This window comes from Camelus dromedarius, chromosome 11 (genome assembly GCF_036321535.1).
Source record: "Camelus dromedarius isolate mCamDro1 chromosome 11, mCamDro1.pat, whole genome shotgun sequence".
Classification (NCBI taxonomy): domain Eukaryota; kingdom Metazoa; phylum Chordata; class Mammalia; order Artiodactyla; family Camelidae; genus Camelus; species Camelus dromedarius.
In genome coordinates this window covers 30,896,725-30,915,866 of record NC_087446.1, presented here as the reverse complement: position 1 = coordinate 30,915,866, position 19,142 = coordinate 30,896,725, and the positions used below count along the sequence as shown (strand labels likewise).

At 42.5% G+C, this 19,142-nt stretch overlaps 1 protein-coding gene across 1 annotated transcript in view; it reads left to right on the top strand.

The window, feature by feature from the left end:
• The first annotated feature begins 3,683 nt into the window (after positions 1-3,683).
• The window catches only part of TMCC3 (transmembrane and coiled-coil domain family 3), a 261,506-nt gene continuing 246,047 nt past the window's right edge, over positions 3,684-19,142 (top strand). Inside the window, exon 1 of the mRNA XM_031463015.2 lies at positions 3,684-3,772. Coding sequence (XP_031318875.1) covers positions 3,764-3,772 — 9 coding nt within the window. The 5' untranslated portion in view covers positions 3,684-3,763. The remainder of the gene's footprint in view (positions 3,773-19,142) is intronic.

Genomic DNA, 19,142 nt, shown 5'->3' with positions numbered 1-19,142 from the left:
GGCATAGCAACCACGCAGACCCTCTACAGCAAAATAAATCAATATTTTTGAATGACTGTGATAATGCGATTAAAAATGGAGGAAATGTGTATAATGGTACTCTGACAAGCATCCCTAGCCTCTTATTAACTGGTGTCAGGCATAACTCCCCAGTCATGTGCCCCAGGAGTCCCTAGAAGATCTGATCTTTTCACTGTTACCACCTCCATGTTGATTATTCTGCTGTTCCCTATCAAGAATATTCTTCACTCTTTTAATTCAAATCTTGTACTTTTTCTTAAGATAAGGACTCATTTTCTTCAAGAACCCTTTTTTAGTTAACTCCATTCTATTCTGGTATAAATACTTGAAAGTCAGTTTTACTAGATATAAAATTCTTAGCTCACGTTTCCACTGCTTTGAAGAAGTTCCAGAGAGAGGAGTCTGTGATCCATTAGCATTCATCTGCCTGCCATTGGTTAATCTCATAGGCTCTGGAGTTAGACAGATTTGGGTTAGAGCTTCACTGTTTATTAGACATGCAACCTATGAAGAGTGCTTAATCTCATTAAACTTTTGTTTCCTAATCTATCCCATGGATATAATGACAACTATTTGGTAGGGTTTGGTGAGAATGAGACAGATTGATACATGTAAAATGGCTTGTCATAGTGCCTGGGGCATATGAGGAACTCAAGATACGTAGTTGTGACCATTTCTTTTCCTTGAAATTATTCTTGATCTGTTTCAGGGAAATATGGATTGATTCAACCAATAACATATGTCCTTCATAGTTGGTATTTAATAGATGCCTTCTGAAGAATTCTAACTTAAGAACATGGCAAAGAAAAACAATATCCCATTACTAATGCATTTCGAAATGGAGAATGACAAACTGGTAAGAAGTTATGCTAACTGGTAACATTTCTTATCTACAAAAAGTAGGAAATTATTCATTTCTTTTTTACTATTCATGTGAAATTGTAAGCTGGTTCATTGCTGCCTAATTTTATGTCAAATGCCTATCTACGTTGATAACTAATGAAAGAAGCTAAGTTGACCTCCAGCCTGAAGATCAAGAGGGCTAAATATCACTGTGACTGGTGGAGATGTTGTTACACAATTAAGAAAAAAGAGAAAAGGAAAAGGAAATACACTATGTTCTCAAATACTCGGTGGTTTTCAAGAAATAAATGTAATATATCTGAATTTAGAAGGCTGATGGAGGTGTGATAATATGAACTAGAGCTGTAACTCTTACCACTAACACACCATGAAGATGCTTTAAACATATCAAAGAAATAAAGACCCTCCTCTTCACCCTCCCCTGTAAAAGAAGAAAATCTGATTCAATCTAGCTCCACTTTTAAATTGGTTCTTTAAGTTAATGATAGTATTGGAAACGTGGGGATTTCTGTAGATGAGCAGTAAAGACTATGTTCTGTTAGCATCTGATGTGTTGTCATTTATTTGATACAGCTGAAAAATTGTGTTGGCTTCTGCAGGGAGTTTAAAAATTATTCAGGCTAACTAATGCTTGAAGATCACCCTGACAATTACTTAACTGCAACTTCCTCCCTCACATCAGGGGTCTTATTCAAGTTTAGTAAGCAAATAACATGAGTTGGATTAGATAGTGTGTTCACAAAGGAAAGAACATTCATTAGCAGGAGGAGAGAGAGGTAGTGTTGTAGAGAGCAGTATAAGCAGTGTAAAACCCGTGGGGCTGTGGTGAGATATACAAACCAATGAACTGACTAACTCTGTACCTCCAAGTTACAATTTCCCACAAAATACTCACATGGTAATACTCTAAAACTAGAACCTTACTTCTGGGCAGGTCCTTAACACATCTATTTAGTCTACATTTTCATCTTACTGATGAGGAAGCCAAGGGCCAGAGATAGGAAGCAACTAATTTGGTCTATGACAAGAGCTCCTGTTTTCACTTTGAGTAACATTTTTCACTGCTATACCTTTTATATGAAACAGAGCACAGGAAGGCAGTAAAGGATGGGGATTAAGTGGGTGGGCCCTGGAGTTTGAGTCCAAATCCTGACTATGCCACTAACAAGCTGTGTGACCTTTGGCAAACAACTTACCCTGTCTGAGCCTTAGTAGCTCATTCTGAAAAACCATGAAATCATAGCACTCACTTCACAGGGTTGTGCGGATTGAAAGTGGTAACATAGGTAAGGTCCGTGGTACGTAAGGAAGTAAACTTACTACAATTGTTACGTCCCCAAAGGCAAAACATCGATGACCAATCTGAAGAGATTCAAGTCAAGGGAGCAAAAAAACCCACTGTATGCAGATCATAAATTAAAGTAAAAAGGGGGTGGGGGGTTAGCAGATTTCATTAATTCCTTCCTTTACTTTTTCTCCTAATACATCAGTCACCCCTCTTATCTGTGCTGGTAGGTACTGAAGAGAAATCCAGGCAAAGTATTCATTTGATCATAAAAGTACTTTTTTAGCATTTGGTCTCTATAGTACTTCTGACACTCTATCAATGTTAGAAGATTATAACAGTATTTCTTTGACAGTGGTAAGCAGTGATCTGCCAGAGTAATTGGCAGCCAGGCAATGTAAAAGCTGAAACATTCTCACAAGTGTTTACCCAGCAAAAGCCTTTGCGTTCCCACTGCTGTCTGCCTGCTTACCTGTCAGCCTGGTTTGAAAACACAATGGTCCTTTTATGTTTTTCAAAGGATCTTTTGGTAAACAAGGGGTATTTCTTTCTACACTGAATTTGGACTACCTTGAATTCTGTGCTATTTAATATACTTTGTTCAGCAGTAGAAGCCGAATAGAGAAAGGCCAGGTTTAGTCCCGAGGACCCTCACACATTGTTCCATCCTACTTTTGTTCTTGAGGAGCCTGCGTTCCTTGGCTCAGGATGTAGTGTTTTCATGATCAGAAGAACTGTATCCTGACTCCCTCATCCTTTTCCCAGCAGCATTAGCATTTGAGGATTGCTTTCCCTGCTGTTTGGAGAAGTGGGGGTGGGGGTTGGGAGGCCTTTGTGAAGAGGAAGCTTCACAGGCTGGGTTTTGTGAGGAAGACCTGTGGGTTCCTCAGTAATGGGGATACAGACCCCTCCCCCTGCTGAGCTCCTTACTCTGGATATAACTAGACCATTTCGGTTCTATGAGGTTCTTTCCTTCAGCCCCTGATTGATCTGCTGTTTCTCACCCTTACTTCTCAACCCCACCTCTCCCCCTAAAAGATTTACAAATGTTCAGGACTTCCAAAAGACAAGTGCAGAAACTAGAGTAGGATGGGACACTAGCGGGCCATCCTCCCATCCAATGGGGAGAACAGAAGTGCTTTCAAAGTGGGGAGAGTTCCCACCTCAGTTCTCACCAATCCCCTCTTGCTACTCAAACTGGATTCCCTGCAGGGTCGGGCCCCCACGTTCAACTCCAACCTTCTCGGGCCCAGTGACGGGGTGGCTCCTCTCCGGGTGGGGCAGGACCTTGAGGAGGAGGAGAGGGGCTAAGCGGCCCGGGAAGGTGGGGATGCCGCCACGGGGGACGAGGGCCCCAATCCCCGCACGCTGGGGGCCGACCCCGGCACCTGGAGGTCCGCGCGCCCCAGCCCGGCCCCGCCCCGCCCCCGCAGAGGCCGCCGCCCGCCAGCCCGCTCGCCAGCCGCGCGGCGCACGCATGTGCGGGGGCAGGGGGGGGAGGACAGCGCGGCACTCCCTGGCGGACCGCGCGTCGCACCCGTCCTGCAGCCTCGCGCCGGCGCCGCCGAACCTAGCCCGGACGGTCCCGGCACCATGAGGAGGGTGAGTGCGCTGTCGCCCCGGTGGCGCGAAGGGGCCGGCGAGCGTGAGAGCGCGTCCCTCCCGCCGAGCTCGGGGCCGCCGGCGACGACGGGAGGGCCTCGTGAGGAAGCCCGGCGGGAAGGGCTGGGGACACGGCGGGTCTCGCAGGGCCGCGGCCTTAGCCTGGGCGGGGGCAGAGGGCGCCCCTGGGACGATGGGTCGAGGGACACGGAGGGGCGGGGGTCTCTCCTTGCCTGAGGGCACCGGGTTTATCGGGCACCTGCGGCGGCGCAGACACGTCGAGGCTCTCTGCCCGCGCCTCCCCAGGGCAGAGGTGGGCTATTCCCTGCACCCCGCTCCTCCGGTTTTGAGGGAGCCTCTTCCGCGGCTCCCCTCACGCCCGCTCGGCTCGCCGCCGCGTTCTGAGCTCGGCGCCTCGCTCCTTCCTCGGAGCTTCGCAAACTTTGCCGGCGGGCACCGGTCGGGTTCCCCCCCACCCTCCGCGCACACCCCCGGGAGGGGCGGGCCCCAGCCGGATTCGGGTGGGTGACAATGCGGGGCGCCTGTGTGTCTGTTCCCGGGAGGTGGTCCTCACCCCTCGCCTCCAGAAATGCTCTGGCTTTCGGCTTTTGGAAGGCACGGGGGAGTGGAAACTGGAGTCATTCCCTCGGTGCGATCGAGCCAGGCGCTGCCAAGGACCTGAACCCGCGCGGAGTCTAGAAGGCCGGCTCCCAACACGTGCGCTAGGGCTGGGGCGCCCTCCGCTGCCGCTGCTTCCCAAACGGCAGGTGTGAGTACCCTGCGCACACCCTTCCTCCTCCAGCCAGAGCTCTTGGTAGAAAAACTCCAATCTTTCGGCTGAACTGCAGGTTTTATTCCACGTCAAGGAACAGCTGGAGATTGGTGATGCTTGTCAGCTCCAGAGAGCCAGCGCACAGGTTCTCTGCAGTATGACCTTACCTGTCTGGGCGAGCTGATTGACACCAAAGTGCTGGTGATTTTCTGAGGTACTGGTCCCAGTATACCACTTGGATTTTAACATTTGGGACGGAGGTTACTTTAATCAAATACAGGATCTCGGCACTTTTAGGGTAAAAGGAGGAGTGGAGGAAACTTAAAGGAGATCCAAGCAGATACCCATGACATTTCCCCAGAGCTCCTAAGGCCGGCCCTTGTGACAGTTAAGGTGCTGAAGAAAGGGTGTTGGGTGTTTTCTAAAGAGACAAGGCTGAGAGAGGAAATGAGAAAAACAGAGTAAGACTCTTTCTCACCAGAGCCTGTGAATTTCTCTGGGTTGGAATTTGGGGTTGCCTTGTTACTAAGGTATGTGTGTGCCCACTACTTTGGTCATCGGAGTGGCCCCTTTCAAAGATGTCTTCCCCTCAGCTGCTTTGTTGCTTGAAAGGGAACTCTGGCTTGTCATTTTGCGGGTGGTGCCAGAATTAAGTATTCTGTTCTGTGGGGAGCGGTGGGGGGTGGGAGGAGGGCTGGGGTGAGTGGTATTTGGAGTGACTGTATATAGAGCAAGTATGAATTGGCCCCAGCTGCCTCTGGAAAGTCTATTAATGAGCTGACATGGAAATTTACCTGGCTTACCTTTGGAGTTAGTCCAAACCTGCTCAGGTGTTTCTGGGGAGAACAGGATTCCAGCCAGGCTGGCGAACTAGTTTGGCATTTCTGGCATTGATGGAACAGCAGAAATGGAAACTGGTGGGGTTACTTGTTTAAACGGCAAATTCAGGACAGCAACCTCCTTTTACCTTGAGTGCCATCGGGGTTCTTAAAGAAAGCAGCTGGGATGGGAACTATAGGCCTAAGAAAGATGTGTTAGAGAGAGAATGAAGAATTGGAGGTGGAAGGCACAGTATTCTAAAATGAGATTTGCATACCATCTGCTTTAGAGTGAAAGAGATGGACACTCACTAGACATGCAGATTTCTGGGCTCTACCTTCAGTCTTATCATATCAGAACCTCTAGGATGGGAGCTCAGAAATTTGGGTCTTAAATATCCACCATCACCACTATAAGGCATAGGTATTAAGCACCTACTATGTGCAAGCACTGTTCTAAGCTAGTAAAGAGGGGAGATGACAGCCAAGAGCCTGTTCTCTTGGAGGCTATATTCTAGTTGAGAAATTAGACAATAAAGAAGGAAACAAATATTCAGATACTTTTACATAGTGATGAGTGCTATGAAGAAAATGAAGCAGGGTGATGGAATTGTTAGAGTCTAAACTGGTACTACTCACTGCAAAACAGGCCAATAAATCAAGAGATGAGTTGTTGGGGCCAGGAATAGCAACTTTATTTGGAAAGCCAGCAGACCGAGAAGATGGTGGGCTAGCATTCTGAACAACCATCTTACCTGAATTCAGGTTTCTTTTATACTAAAAGGAGAGGAGGTGTGGCTGGTTGGTGCAAACTTTTTGGTGCCAGAATCCTTAGTTCTTGCTCCTGTCGCTGTCCACATAGGTCTGGTCACAGTGTTTCCATAAACCTCCAACAAGACAAATGTTATCCTCTCTTCTGCAACTTTTTATCTGTATATGAATGGAAAAGTGTTTTACCTTTAAAGGTCAGAACCTTGAGAATGGGCTGTCCTGTGTACTTCAGGCTATAGGCAAATTCTTTTATAAAAGGTGCAGAGCCAGTATGACTAAGCACAGGCAGCAGAACACAAAGGTTAGGGCTAAAGGTACAGATCCAATATGGAGTCAGGTTTGTTCTTTTCTGTTGTAGAATGGGGAGTGAATCAGGGAGGGAAGCTGTTTTAGTTTGTGTGGACAGGGAAGATGTTTTTAAGGAGTTGACATTTGAACTGGGAATTACACGATGAAAAAAAGTCAGCAATGGGAAAGTTCGGGGAAACAGTGCTCCAGACTGAGGAACAGCAAATGCAGTCTCTGAGGCAGAAACTGGCTTGGCGTGTGTGAGAAACAGGAGACGTCAGACCTGAAGCAGAGTAGGGTTTGTACAGGGTGGGAGTGGGGGGAGTGGAATGAAATGAGGTGAGATAGGCAGGGACCAAGTCCTATAGGACCTTATTGGCCATGGTAGGAAATTTGGATTTAAACCTAAATACAGAGGGATGCTGTTTAGGGAATTTTAACGAGTGGACTAGAATGGTGTGATCTGGTTACCTGTCTGAAGATCGGTTTGGCTGTTTTATGTAGTTTGGATTATGGAATGGGGATGGTAGTGGGAAAGGGAGACCACCTTTGAGTGCAGGAGTGCTGGAGAGAGGTGGAGAGACAGGACATATCTGGCGGGTAGAGTCAACTGAACTTGCTGCTGTGAGAGGAGGGAAGAGGTGGGAATTCTCTAATGTACACCTAAGGTTGCTGATCGTTTGTGTGTGAGTGTGTGTATCTGAGAGAGATGGGGAGAAGAAGGTGGTTGGGCCTTTGTTGGAAGGCCCGATGATAATGAGAATACCTAACATTCAGCGGACGTTTACTGTGGTGCAGGTATTAACAAGAGTCTTGTGAAATAGTAACTGTTCTCACCATTCTACAGATGTGATAACAAGTTCAGAAAGGTTGAGTATGTTGCTCTGGGCCACCCAGCTAAGTGTTAGAGCTGGGCTTGTACCTGTGTTTGCCTGACCCCAGAGCCCTGGCTCTTGCCACTATGCTCTGCTGCCTACAAGCTGCCTGCTCCTGCCTCAGACCTCTTCTGGTTCTGGAGGGTTAATTTAGCTGTTGGGAAGATGCCTGTGGCAACCTTTCAACTGCTACAGATCAGTAAAAACACAGGGAGGGAAGACATCCTACTAGAATCGAAAGTAATGACTATTTTCATTGGTGTTCCTGAATAAAGGGGAAGGTGCATGGGAAATGTTCAAAGTGGGAGCACAGAAGATGCCCAGTAACTGGGTTTCTTTGAGGAGAGGCCAATAAGTGTATTACCACTCTGCCTGGTGCTTTGAACCTCATGTGACCATCAAAGAAGCCACTTGCTGGATTCTTCTTTCACCTTTTCAGGTAGCTAATTAACATTTTGTTCTCTATTTTTGCATCCAAAATGAGTTCTTTCCAATGCAGAGCCAAGGGTTTCAAAGGATTGCTTACTTTAAAAAATTATTTGCATTAGAAAGAGGAGTCAGTTGTGGAAAAATAATTACAATGGTAGACACTATTTATTGATTGCTTTCTTTGTGCCAGGCATCTACTATTTCCTTTTATGTTCATAACAATCTTTTAAGTTACAATTAATAGGTGATACATTTACACAATATAAAATTTAAAAGATAAGAAAAAGTTTACAGTGAACATTGTTTTTCCTGTCCTGTTGCCCAGCTGGCTGGTTCCCTTCCCCTGGAAATAACTGATGTTAAACCCACTTCTTGTGTCCTTCCAGAAATCATCAGTGCAGATACAAGGAAGATATGTAGTCACACTCTCCACCCCTCCCCCCGCCCCACTTTTTAACACACAAATGTAAATGTAAGTGGTAGCACATGAGTGCACTTTCCTTTTTCTCCCTGTACACAAGATCAGTATTTGTAGATCTTTCTGGTTCTTTTGATGGCTGCATATGGAATACCTTTATACGGATGTACCAGAATTGGTGTTTCTAGTCTTTTGCTACTATCAGCAGTGCCGGAGTGAATAATCTTATACACACGTGATTTTATATGTGAGTATTATCTGTATGATAAATTTCTAGGTCAACTGATGTGAACATCTTTACTTTTGTTAGGTGAAGCAGTATAGTTAGTATAGGAGAGTGATAGATAGACAGACAGATCTAGATACATAAATATAGCACAGACTTGGAGCCGGATTGCCTGGGTTGAATCCTGACTCTGCTGTTTACACGCTGTGCAAGTCACTTAACCTATTTTTACCTCTGTTGCCTGACTTTTAAAATAGTAAAAATAGTACCTACCAATTAGCATTACTATGAGAATTGTATCAGTTAGTTTGTGTTATGTAACAAATCACCCCAAAACTTAGTGACTTAAGTCAGTACCTGTTTGACTTGGCTTATGAGTCGGTAGGTTGGCTGGGTGGTTCTTCTTGTCTGAGGCAGCACAACTCAGCCCTGCTGGGTTCTCTCATGCTTCTGTGGTCCTGGTGGGGTAGCTGGTAGCTGGAGGATCTAGGATGGCCTCACCTACGTGTCTGGCAGTTGACAAGTGAGTTGGGCTGTGGGGACCTCGTTTGGGATGGCATGTGATATCTCGGGCTCTACTTGGTGAGCGCAGGTTTCTTCACATGGTTGTCTCAGAGTTCAAAAAAGCAACAAGAGATGACAAACCCTAAAGCACAAGCATTTTTCAGATCTCTGCTCGTGTCACATTTGCTGTTGTCCCGCTGACCAAAGCAGGCATCCTGCCCAGCTCAGAGTGCCTGTGGGAGGGGACTCTCCAAGGACAAGGATACAATGAGAGGAATCATTGCTGCCATTTTTACAATCTACCACAAAAATTGAATTAAGGTAATAATTGTGAAGTGACTAGTATAGTGTCTGGCACAGTGTAAGTGCTGTATAAATTTGTTAAATTGAGAAGGAAAAAGAGCGGTATAACCAAATTGCCCGCACTTCACACCTCCACTAGTGTGTGAGTGCTGGCTTCCTGTTTCTTCCTAACACTGTAGCAAAGTGACTTATCCATGGAGAGGCAGATGTTCTTGTTCCCATTTTACAGATGGAAAAAATGATACTCAGAGTTTTTTTCCTGATGCTATGGGCCTAACAGGAATGTGAGTTCCTTGGCTCTAGAACACCTCAGCTCGTCTTGCCGTTCCAGACAGCGGTCTGGTTTCTGTGTCCCTGGTGCTCCCGTCCACTGCTCTCCTGTCCACCTCTCATTTCATCTCTCTCATTTCCATTTCATCTTTAGTCTTACGAGGTCAAGAAGGATCTGTCATTCTGTTGCAGTCTTTCATAGTAACTTTGATTTCACCCTGGCTTGCTGGATTCAAAATAAATAAAGTGTCCACAGAAACAGTGAACTCTGTTCCATTTGTGAAGGGGTGATAAGGGACTCTACCACTTTTAAATTCAGAAATCAGATGGAGTCTGGCCTTATTTTGTTTGTTCTATCTTCCCTATCTTCTCTCACATCTTTTTGCTTCACTTTCTTCTGTACAACGTAGAAATTCCATTTCCCAGGGGGCAGATGTGAAGGTAGGAGACATTATTTCTCAGTGGCTCAGGTCTCGGTCTCTGGAGAGATACTGCCTGGATTCGAATCCAAAGCAGCTATTTCTAGCTGTGTGACTTGGATTGGTCAACCTGCATTAAAGAGTTTTCCCACTCACTTATTACTACATAGCAGATTTCTTTTATTTCTGCCTCCTCTGTTTCACATCCCTTCTCCTCCAAATCTATTCCTGTGCCCTTGGATATGTCCGACGTTTACTGAGCCCTTACTCTAAGTGCCTTACTTGTAATTAGCTCATTTTAACCTTCACAACAAACCTCTGAAATAAGTGCCGGTTTATTCCCATGTTCAAGTGAGGAAGCTCAACACTGAACGGCTAAGGAATCTGCCCAGCATAGCGCAGCTAATAAATGATGGAGCAGGGATTTTAAACCAGGCATTCTGGCACCAGAGTCTGTGTTCTTAATGTTTATGCTAAAGAGAAAAAGAGAGAATGGGATGGAAGATCAAGGATTTAAAATTGAGAGATCCTTCTCTAGGTAGACTACCGGTGAACTCAGATGCAGCCTCCGTCGTTGGCAGCCGCTGAGTATACCCAGCTGAGCCTTAGACTGAAAATCCTAGCACAAAAATTGTAAACTTTCAAACCTTTTGTGAAAAGCCTTTCCACTTCAATCATGGTAATCCTAACAAGATTTCAGGAATTGTGCCTCTCTTGTTACTGAGGTGTGACCTTTGAAAAATATATGGGGCTTTTTAAAAAAGGTTTGAAAATCAAGCTGGCTAGTTCTGAGTCCTGCCTCCTCTTGCTCCTTCTTATGGACTGCCTTTCTGGTTGCAGACAACGTTTGCCAAAGCAGCAGGAGAATAAAACATAAACACTGAAGATAATACATAGCTTTCTGAATTTAGAATCGTGCATATCTTCAAGTTGAAGGAAACAACAGAGGTGGTTTCGTAAGCTTTGTTTGTATATAGACTAAATGTACTGTGGTAACACTCATCAAACATCTTTCAAATGAACCTCCTGCTGTGTGTTAGGACTCCGTGGTGAGTGAGTGAGCTCTGCATGGCCCCATCTCCTCAGAGAGTTTGGAATCTGCCTGGGAAGGTAGTTAAGCAGCTGTGTGAATTGTGGTGTGCTGTTGTGGAGGAAGAAGGTGGTGGGAGTTGTAGTAAGAGTTCCTTACCTAGTTGGGGTGAGAGGTTCTAAGCAGATTTTTGAAAATCAGACATTTGATTCAGAAGATTCCTTTGTCTGGAAGGTGGAGAATGGACTGGAAGGGCAAGACCAGGGGTAGGAAGCCTGGTTAGGAGGCTACTACAGTTTGGTCATTGATCCAGATGACCCAGACCAGGGAGATGGTACAGGGAATGGAGAGACTGTCAGAAGGGCCATCATCAGAAAGTCTATAGATAATAAATGCTGGAGAGGATGTGGAGAAAAGGGAACCCTCCTACACTGTTGGTGGGAATGTAAATTGGTATGAAGAACAGTATGGAGGTTTCTTAAAAAACTAAAAACAGAGTTATTATATGATACAGCAATCCCGTTCCTGGGCATAAATCCAGGGAAGACGAAAACTCTACTTCGAAAAGATTCATGCACCCTAATGTTCACAGTGGCACTATATACAATAGCCAAGATGTGGAAGCAACCTAAGTATCTATCAACAGATGTCTGGATAAAGAAGATGTGGTAAAAAAGAGTGAAATAATGCCATTTGCAGCAACATAGATGGACCTAGAGATTATCGTACTCAGTGAAGTAAGTCAGAGAAAGACAGTATCCTGTGATATCACTTATATGTGGAATCTAAAAAATTATACAAATAAATTATTTACAAAACAGAAAGAGAGTCACAGACATAGAAAACAAACTTATGGTTACCAAAGGGGAGTGGGGGAGGGATAAATTAGGAGTACAGGATTAACAAATATATACTACGATACATAAAATAGGTAAACAACAAGGATTTACCATATAGCAAGGGGAACTATATTCAGTATCTCATAATAACCTACAATGGAAAAGAACTGAAAAAAAGAAATATATAACAAAATCATTTGGCTGTACACCTGAAACTAACACAATATTGTAAATATAACTATACTTCAGTTTTAAAAAAAAAAGAAAAAAGAGAGGCATTTTAGGAGTAGAATCAGTAGGACTTCATGACTGATGGGATGCAGAAGATAAGGGGGGACAGGAGTTGAGGATGGCAGACTCCCAGGTTTCTGAATTGGTGAAACTGTGTGTATGATGCTGCCATGAACTGAGACATAACTCTGGTAGAAAAACCAAGGAGTGAGACTTGGGAAAGTTGCTTCTGTTTTGTGCACTTTGAGTTTCAGGTACCTATGAGCCATTAGAATAGAGAAAGCTTTAGTTGATTATTGAGTTGTGTAGCTTAGAAGAACATTTTATTTAAAGATATAAACTTATGAGTTATTGGCATATAGGTAGTAGTAATTGAAGCCATTGGAGTTATAGAACACCATACAGAAAATGTTGGTGAACAGTGGTTCACAAAATCTGTTGTACAGAGAATCACTTGGGGAGGTTGTTACATGTGCAGTTTCCTGGGCCACTCCTCCTGAGCTGCTGATTCGGTAGGTCTGTGGTTAGCAACTGGGATCTGCGGTGTCTATTACAGGTGGCGATAAAAACCTACAGCCCAGCCATTTTACCCTTAGGTGTATGTCCTAGAGGGTCTCTAGCAGTCTATGACCTATGCTTTTTTAAAAAGGAAATTTTTAATATATAAAAATATGTAAAGATTAATACATTGACATTTATATATCCACCACAGATTATGAGTAAAAATTTACTAAGATAAACTGTAGTGTATTTATAAAGTAGAATACTACTCAGCCATAAAAAGGAGCAGGCTACTATATATGCATGAACATGAATGAATCTCAAGGCTGACACCAAAGAGTACCTGCTGTGTTATTCTATTTATGTGGGGTTCTAGAACATGAACGATGGTGATAGGAATCAAAACAGTTGTTGCTGGTAAGGATAGGCTAGGAAAGGGCATGAGGAAATTTTTGGGGTGATGGAAATTTTCTGCTTCTTGATAGTGGTGTGGTTTACGTGGTGTCTATGTCAGTCAAACTCACTGAACTGTACACTTAAGAGCTACGCCACTGTATGGAAGTTATACCTCAGTAAAAGATTAACCCCCTCAAAACTAAATAAACCAATGGAGATGGAGCTCTCCCAGTACTTTCCTTCAACCAGAGATAGCTTCTATCCTGAATTTAACATGTCTGTGCCCTTTAATACATTGATTCCATGTGCATATATCCTTAAGCAAGATATACTGTTATTTTGCATGTCTTTAAACTATATATATATATATATCTCACAACATGTAATATACACATCTGTGTCTGTGACTGTATTATGTCTTCTTCTGTAGTTTGCTTTTTTGTTATATATGTGAGATTCATCCATTTGATACCAGTAGCTGATCATGCATTTTTAAAGCTAAGTATATTCATGAAATAGAATGCTATGTAATTAAGTTATCCTTTCTCTTTTTGCCATATATTTAGGTTGTTTCAGAGCAGTACTGCTATCATTTTGTGTGTCACTTTTTGTGGGTGCCGGGGCATTTGGGGGTGGGGTGATGGGGCTGCAGCATGAACATACTGTCTGTTCCACCAGATGTTGCCATTCTCCTCTCCAGAGGGATTTATCAGCAGTTTATAATGGCCTGTATTTTTACCAAACACTTGGTACTGTCAGACTTTAGCTTTTTTGTTTTTTTTTTTCTTTTTGCAAATCAGACAGGGGTGAAATATTATCTCATCGTGGTTTTAATGTGTGGTTCCCTGACTACAAGTGTGGTTGAACATATTTTTATGTATTCATTGGCCCTTCAAGTTTCCTCTTCTGTGAAATATCAGTTCATACCTTTTGCTCATTTCTCTCTTATATTGTCTTTGTCTTACTGAGTTGCAAATATATTTTCCCAGTTTGTGTCTTTTTTTAATGGAATATTTTGATGAATTTTAATGTATTTGAGGTCAACAATTCATTCCTTTGTGGTTTGTGCTTTTTGTTTCATAAGGAATCCTATGTCTGCAGACTAAAGTTATTTATGTTTTCTACTGAGCGTTTAAGTTTGCCTTTAATATTAGACCATTAATCCACTGGGAATTAAATTTAATATATTGAGTGTGGTAGGGAGCCAGCTTTTCCCCCATGTAGACAATTGGTTATTCCATCAACACTTGCGAAATATCCATCCTTTCCCCACCAATGTGCAGTGTGACTTTTGGCATATATCAAGTTTCCATATATGGATAAGTCTGTGGGCTCTTTATTCAGATCTTAGTTACTACTCATTTATACTAAGTCCTGATGTCATATAGTAGAATCACCCCCACCTCACTGTTCTTGAGTTTAAATGTTTTATTCGTTGATGTATCTAGTGCCTAGAACAATGGCAGGCCCATAGTAGGGGCTCAGTAAATGTCTGTTGAATGACTGCAGGAATCTCATCTGGTTCTAGCTAAATCAATAGTCCAGCAGTTCCTGAGATGCTGGCACTGGTTTACCTTCAGGGAGAGGAAGAGGAGACGATTGGGAACACCATCTCTTGCTTCTGCTCTCCCTTGCTCTCTGTTGCCTTTTGTCTCTTCTCATTCAGACCAGTATCTTAAAGAATGAATCCTCAGACAGCCCAACAACTGCTACTCAATATGGCTTCAGCCCGCAAGTACAAGGTTTAGTGAGAGTGGGATTGCTGCTAATGTGGCCTTGGAGGCTTCTGATCACAAATTGTAGATCGCTCTGTGAGGTCTTTTGAAGTCTGACCAATATCTGGGGCCTTAAGCCTTGGAAATAGGACAGAGGGTCATCTAAAACTAGATCTTCTATGCATTTGGATGTCTTTATTTTGTATGCTAGTGTAGCTTCAAAATAGATTTCTTTCTATAGCATGGCTTTTGGCATGTTTTGTTAATAATAATAAAAAGAACTACCATTTACTTAATGCTTATTATGGACAAAGCATTGTGCTAAGTTCTTTGCATATATGCGTATATTTCATTGACTCTTTAGAGACATCATTTTTTTTTTTTAACTTTTTGCAGTAAGCATTAGTTATTCATTCTTTCATCCATCTAACTTCCTTGAGCCGTTTTGGGTTGAATTAGGGACGAGGACTTCCAACTCCAGGAATTCACAATTTTTTGAGGAGCAGACTTTTAAAGAAATAATTGCCAGACAGAGTGATGATTGTATTTACAAAAGCATATCCAAAATACAGTCTAGAAAAGAGCATGATTAACTCTGAGGGGCAGAGGAGAGGAGTTGTGGTGTCAGGGGAATCTAGGAAGAGAGGTTTAAATAGGACACGACCCCTGGAAAAACTCTTGAAGGCCTCTCTTTAGCTTGGTTACTCTGATTACTCCAGCCTTCCCTGGTCTCTCCTTCTCAGGAGCATGTCTCCCTTCTTGCTTTAGTCACGGATGGCTTCCTCCCTTAATCACATTTTTAAAACATTAACTTTTTAACAATTTTATGAAGGATTGATTTACATATTATGAGACTGACCAATGTTGAGTGTGTAATTCAGTGATTGTTAGTAACTTTCCTGAGTCAAAAATCATTTAAAGTAGTGATATTAACCCCACTTAACAGGTGGAAACTGGGGCTCAAAGACATGAAGTGTCATAGCCACGCACATCCAGCTAGCAACTAGCAGAGCTGGGAGTCACACTAGTGTAATGGCTCATTAAAGCATATTCAAATTTTCAACTGGGAAATGAGCTCACATTCTGTATAACGAATGGCACCTTCTTTATTACCTTGGCAACTAGGAACTAGATGTGTTATGAAACTGAAAAGTGTTGTTCACAGTGGGTTTAGGAAAAAAAACTCTGGGAAAGAGGGCTGGATTAGGTATGTTGTTTGAAATGCAAGTAAAATACTTGAAGAATTGAGCCAATATACACAACCAGCCACACAAAAACCCAAAGTCAAACACAAAAAAAATTGAAACAACAATCAATGTGTGTAATAAAGCCACAAATTAAAATGTGTACTTGTGATGTGAATAATAAACCACTTTGGTTACTTTTCTTCTGAACTATTATGCATATTATTTGGCTTTCTGGGGTATTTACAGTAATCTTCTAATGGAGAATATTTTCTTATCCCTACCCCTAAGCAAGCTGTTACATTGAATAGTCAAACAGGCATCACAAAGGAACGAGGCTCCGCACTTTATCTAGTCTAAATTACGGGGTTTGAAATGTTCTGACAATTGAATTAGCTGACTGGTGCAACAATAGCAAACACTGTATACATAATTTGTGTTGCCTTCAGAGATGGCAGAAACTAGTCTGCTGATAATGGACCAGAACTGGCTGGACTGTGATCGGCCAGCCTCCTGCCTCAGTGGAAGGGAGGACAGCGGCTCCTGCCGTTCTACTTTAAATGATGCTTTGTGCACTGCGTTTCTAATTTTTGAATATTAATGCTGGGAAAAATGGCAACAGTGCTTGAGATATTTGTTGACAGGGTAAAGCTCTCCTTCCTCAATAAAAGGAAGGCTCACACACAGCCCTTGCAGAGGGCCCTGCTGGATTAGTGTGCTTGGCTGCCTGTCTGTATGCATCTGTCATTCTAATAATGGAATTGAATGTGCCGCAGCCCTTCCCTGCCCCGACTTCTGGATTAGGAAACCACAGGAATAGTCTCCGTTCAGCATTGGGACACTCAGGCAGAGGTAAGTAGACTGTGGTATGCTTTTTAGGTCAATATCAAAGAAAATATATCTGAGATGGTTCTACGTTCAGCATTTTATTGCACATTCAGCAAATGAAGGCTAGATAAGAGTCACTTTTCAGAAAGTAATCCAACACCTCCCCTAGAGCAGGGATTAACAGACTTTTTCTTTGAAGGGCCAGAGAGTAAACATTCTAGGCTTTGTGGGTCATACGGACTTTTGTCACCGCCACTTAACTCTGCCATTTTAATGTGAAAGCAGCCAGAGACAATACAGAAAATGACATGAAATGGATAAGTATTGCTGTGTCCCAATAAAACTTTATAGTCACTAAAATCTGAATTTCATGTAATTTTCACATGTCATAAAATATAATGATTTTTTTCAATCATTTAAAAATGTTAAAACCATTCTTGTGGATCATTAAACAAAACAAAACAAAACCCACGTGACTAGATTTGGCCTGTGGACCATAATTTTCACACATACCCACGCACCCACCACATACACATTCATCCATCACACGCACCCCCACCTACCTTTATTTGATATTCTTGGCACCCTTTTATAATTGTGAGGGATCTTATTCTCATGCTTTGAAATCCTAGTAAGTTTTACTATCTAGAAACTTAGAATTAGTATATGTGTTGAAATAGAAATAAAGCAGTTGGCATTCAGTGGAATGTTGCGGAAGTTAGTAGTGAGGCTGTAGACATTGCTTTCTTTGCAGAAATGGGTGCATTTGTTTTATCTTCACATAATTTCTCATTACAAGTTGTAAAAGGAAGTTAGAATGTTACAAGCTGTGTATTCTACAAATTTATTAAAGCTCCATTTAATAGATTTTTTTTTAGTATTTATAGAGTGAAAAGTGGCTACTTAGAATGCAGATGTGCAGATGGTCTTTTTGATCCATGGGCAGGTGCACAAATTGTCCAGGCATACCACAGGTGCATGGATACTCTGAAATGAGACCCAAGATCAGGTTAGAGTTCACCAGTGCTTAGAAATCCAGTGCTTGAGTAATAGTGCACAGTGGAGATACAGCATTACACCGTGGCATCTGAACTAAAGTCTTACACATACAGGCTGTAACCTTGGACCCGTCTGAGCCCTGTTTTTCACATCTGTGAAATGGGAATAAAATAGTTTATGTGAGTGTGGTTTTTGTAAACCCTGAAATGATGTCCGTATGAGAACTGTTATGATTATTTGCTAAATCGGAGTGCAGCCTCTTGTTCATGGTTCCCAAACCTGGCTGGTTATTAGAATCATCTGTGGGAGTAGATGGGGGAGGGAAGGGCTTTGGGCAAATACAGATTCCCACTCTCACCCCAGAATTCCTGAATCAGAATTTCTCTGAGAGGGCCAAGAAGTCTACATTTTTAACAGGTTCCATAGGCAATTATGATGTGTTTAAGAAGCTTCATTTTGTTCATATGCCTCAGTTGACTGATTTAAGAAAACCAGAATTTCCCTCTTAATTCTAGCTTGGTCTTTCCCCCTAAATGTTCATGCCATTTTTCTCCTCAGACATAAGGTAATCAAAAGATAGAGGGTCGGGGAGAACAAGAATTATCCTCACTTTATCTTCCTGGGAATGTCTGTTTCAGCAAGTGGAAATAGGAGGAGAAATGGTGATTTGATATCCCACCCAGTGTAAGAACCCAAATCGTGTTTCTCCTCCTTCAGCTCTCCCTCTGCAGCCCTGAGATTTACAGTGTTGTTTTCACTTTCTTCTGTGCACTGAGTGTGAAAGGAAGAGCATGAGATTCGACGCACCATGAGCGTACAGCAGAGTGAGAGTATCCTCTCCAGTTTTGCTACTCAAAGCTCATCATTGAAAACGTCCTTTTGAATTATTTCTGGGAACTAACATAATTGCGGTGTTGGCACATGCAGATGACAAACACAAAAAGAATCTCAGTAGTACTAAAAAGATAAATTGATTCTGAATTTCTCACATTTTCTGCATTGCTTCTAATTTACATATGAGTAATTGTAGATTTCAAATGAGTGAAAGCACCCACCTCCACATTGGCAGCCCAGATCGTTTTTGACAGTGGAACTCAGTGGTATGTACATACACACAAATGTTCTCTTATAGTGCTTTGCAACTTCCTCACGTCGGAGAGCCATACAGAGTATTCCCCTGTTTGCAAAATTCCTTCCACAAATATTAAGCATTTGCTTTTCTCCAGATGCCTTGTTAGAAACTTACGTAAGACATAGTCCCACAGTCCTTATCTCAGAAGTTCACAGGCTTGTTAGGAGGATGGTCATGAATATATCACTGCAGAATAAGCTAGCTTTCATGTTAATTTTATTAATCAAATCATATCGCCAAAGTGTATTCATTATAAAAGTGAAGGTTTTTTTTCCCCATGGAAAAATAATGAGATTGATGTGTCTACTCTGTGTGTAGCCTGATCCTTTTTTATTCCATAGTTCATTATAATTTATTTTTATCCTTAATTATTTATTCCGTTTATTGTTATTTTATTAATTTGATACAGATACTACTTTGAA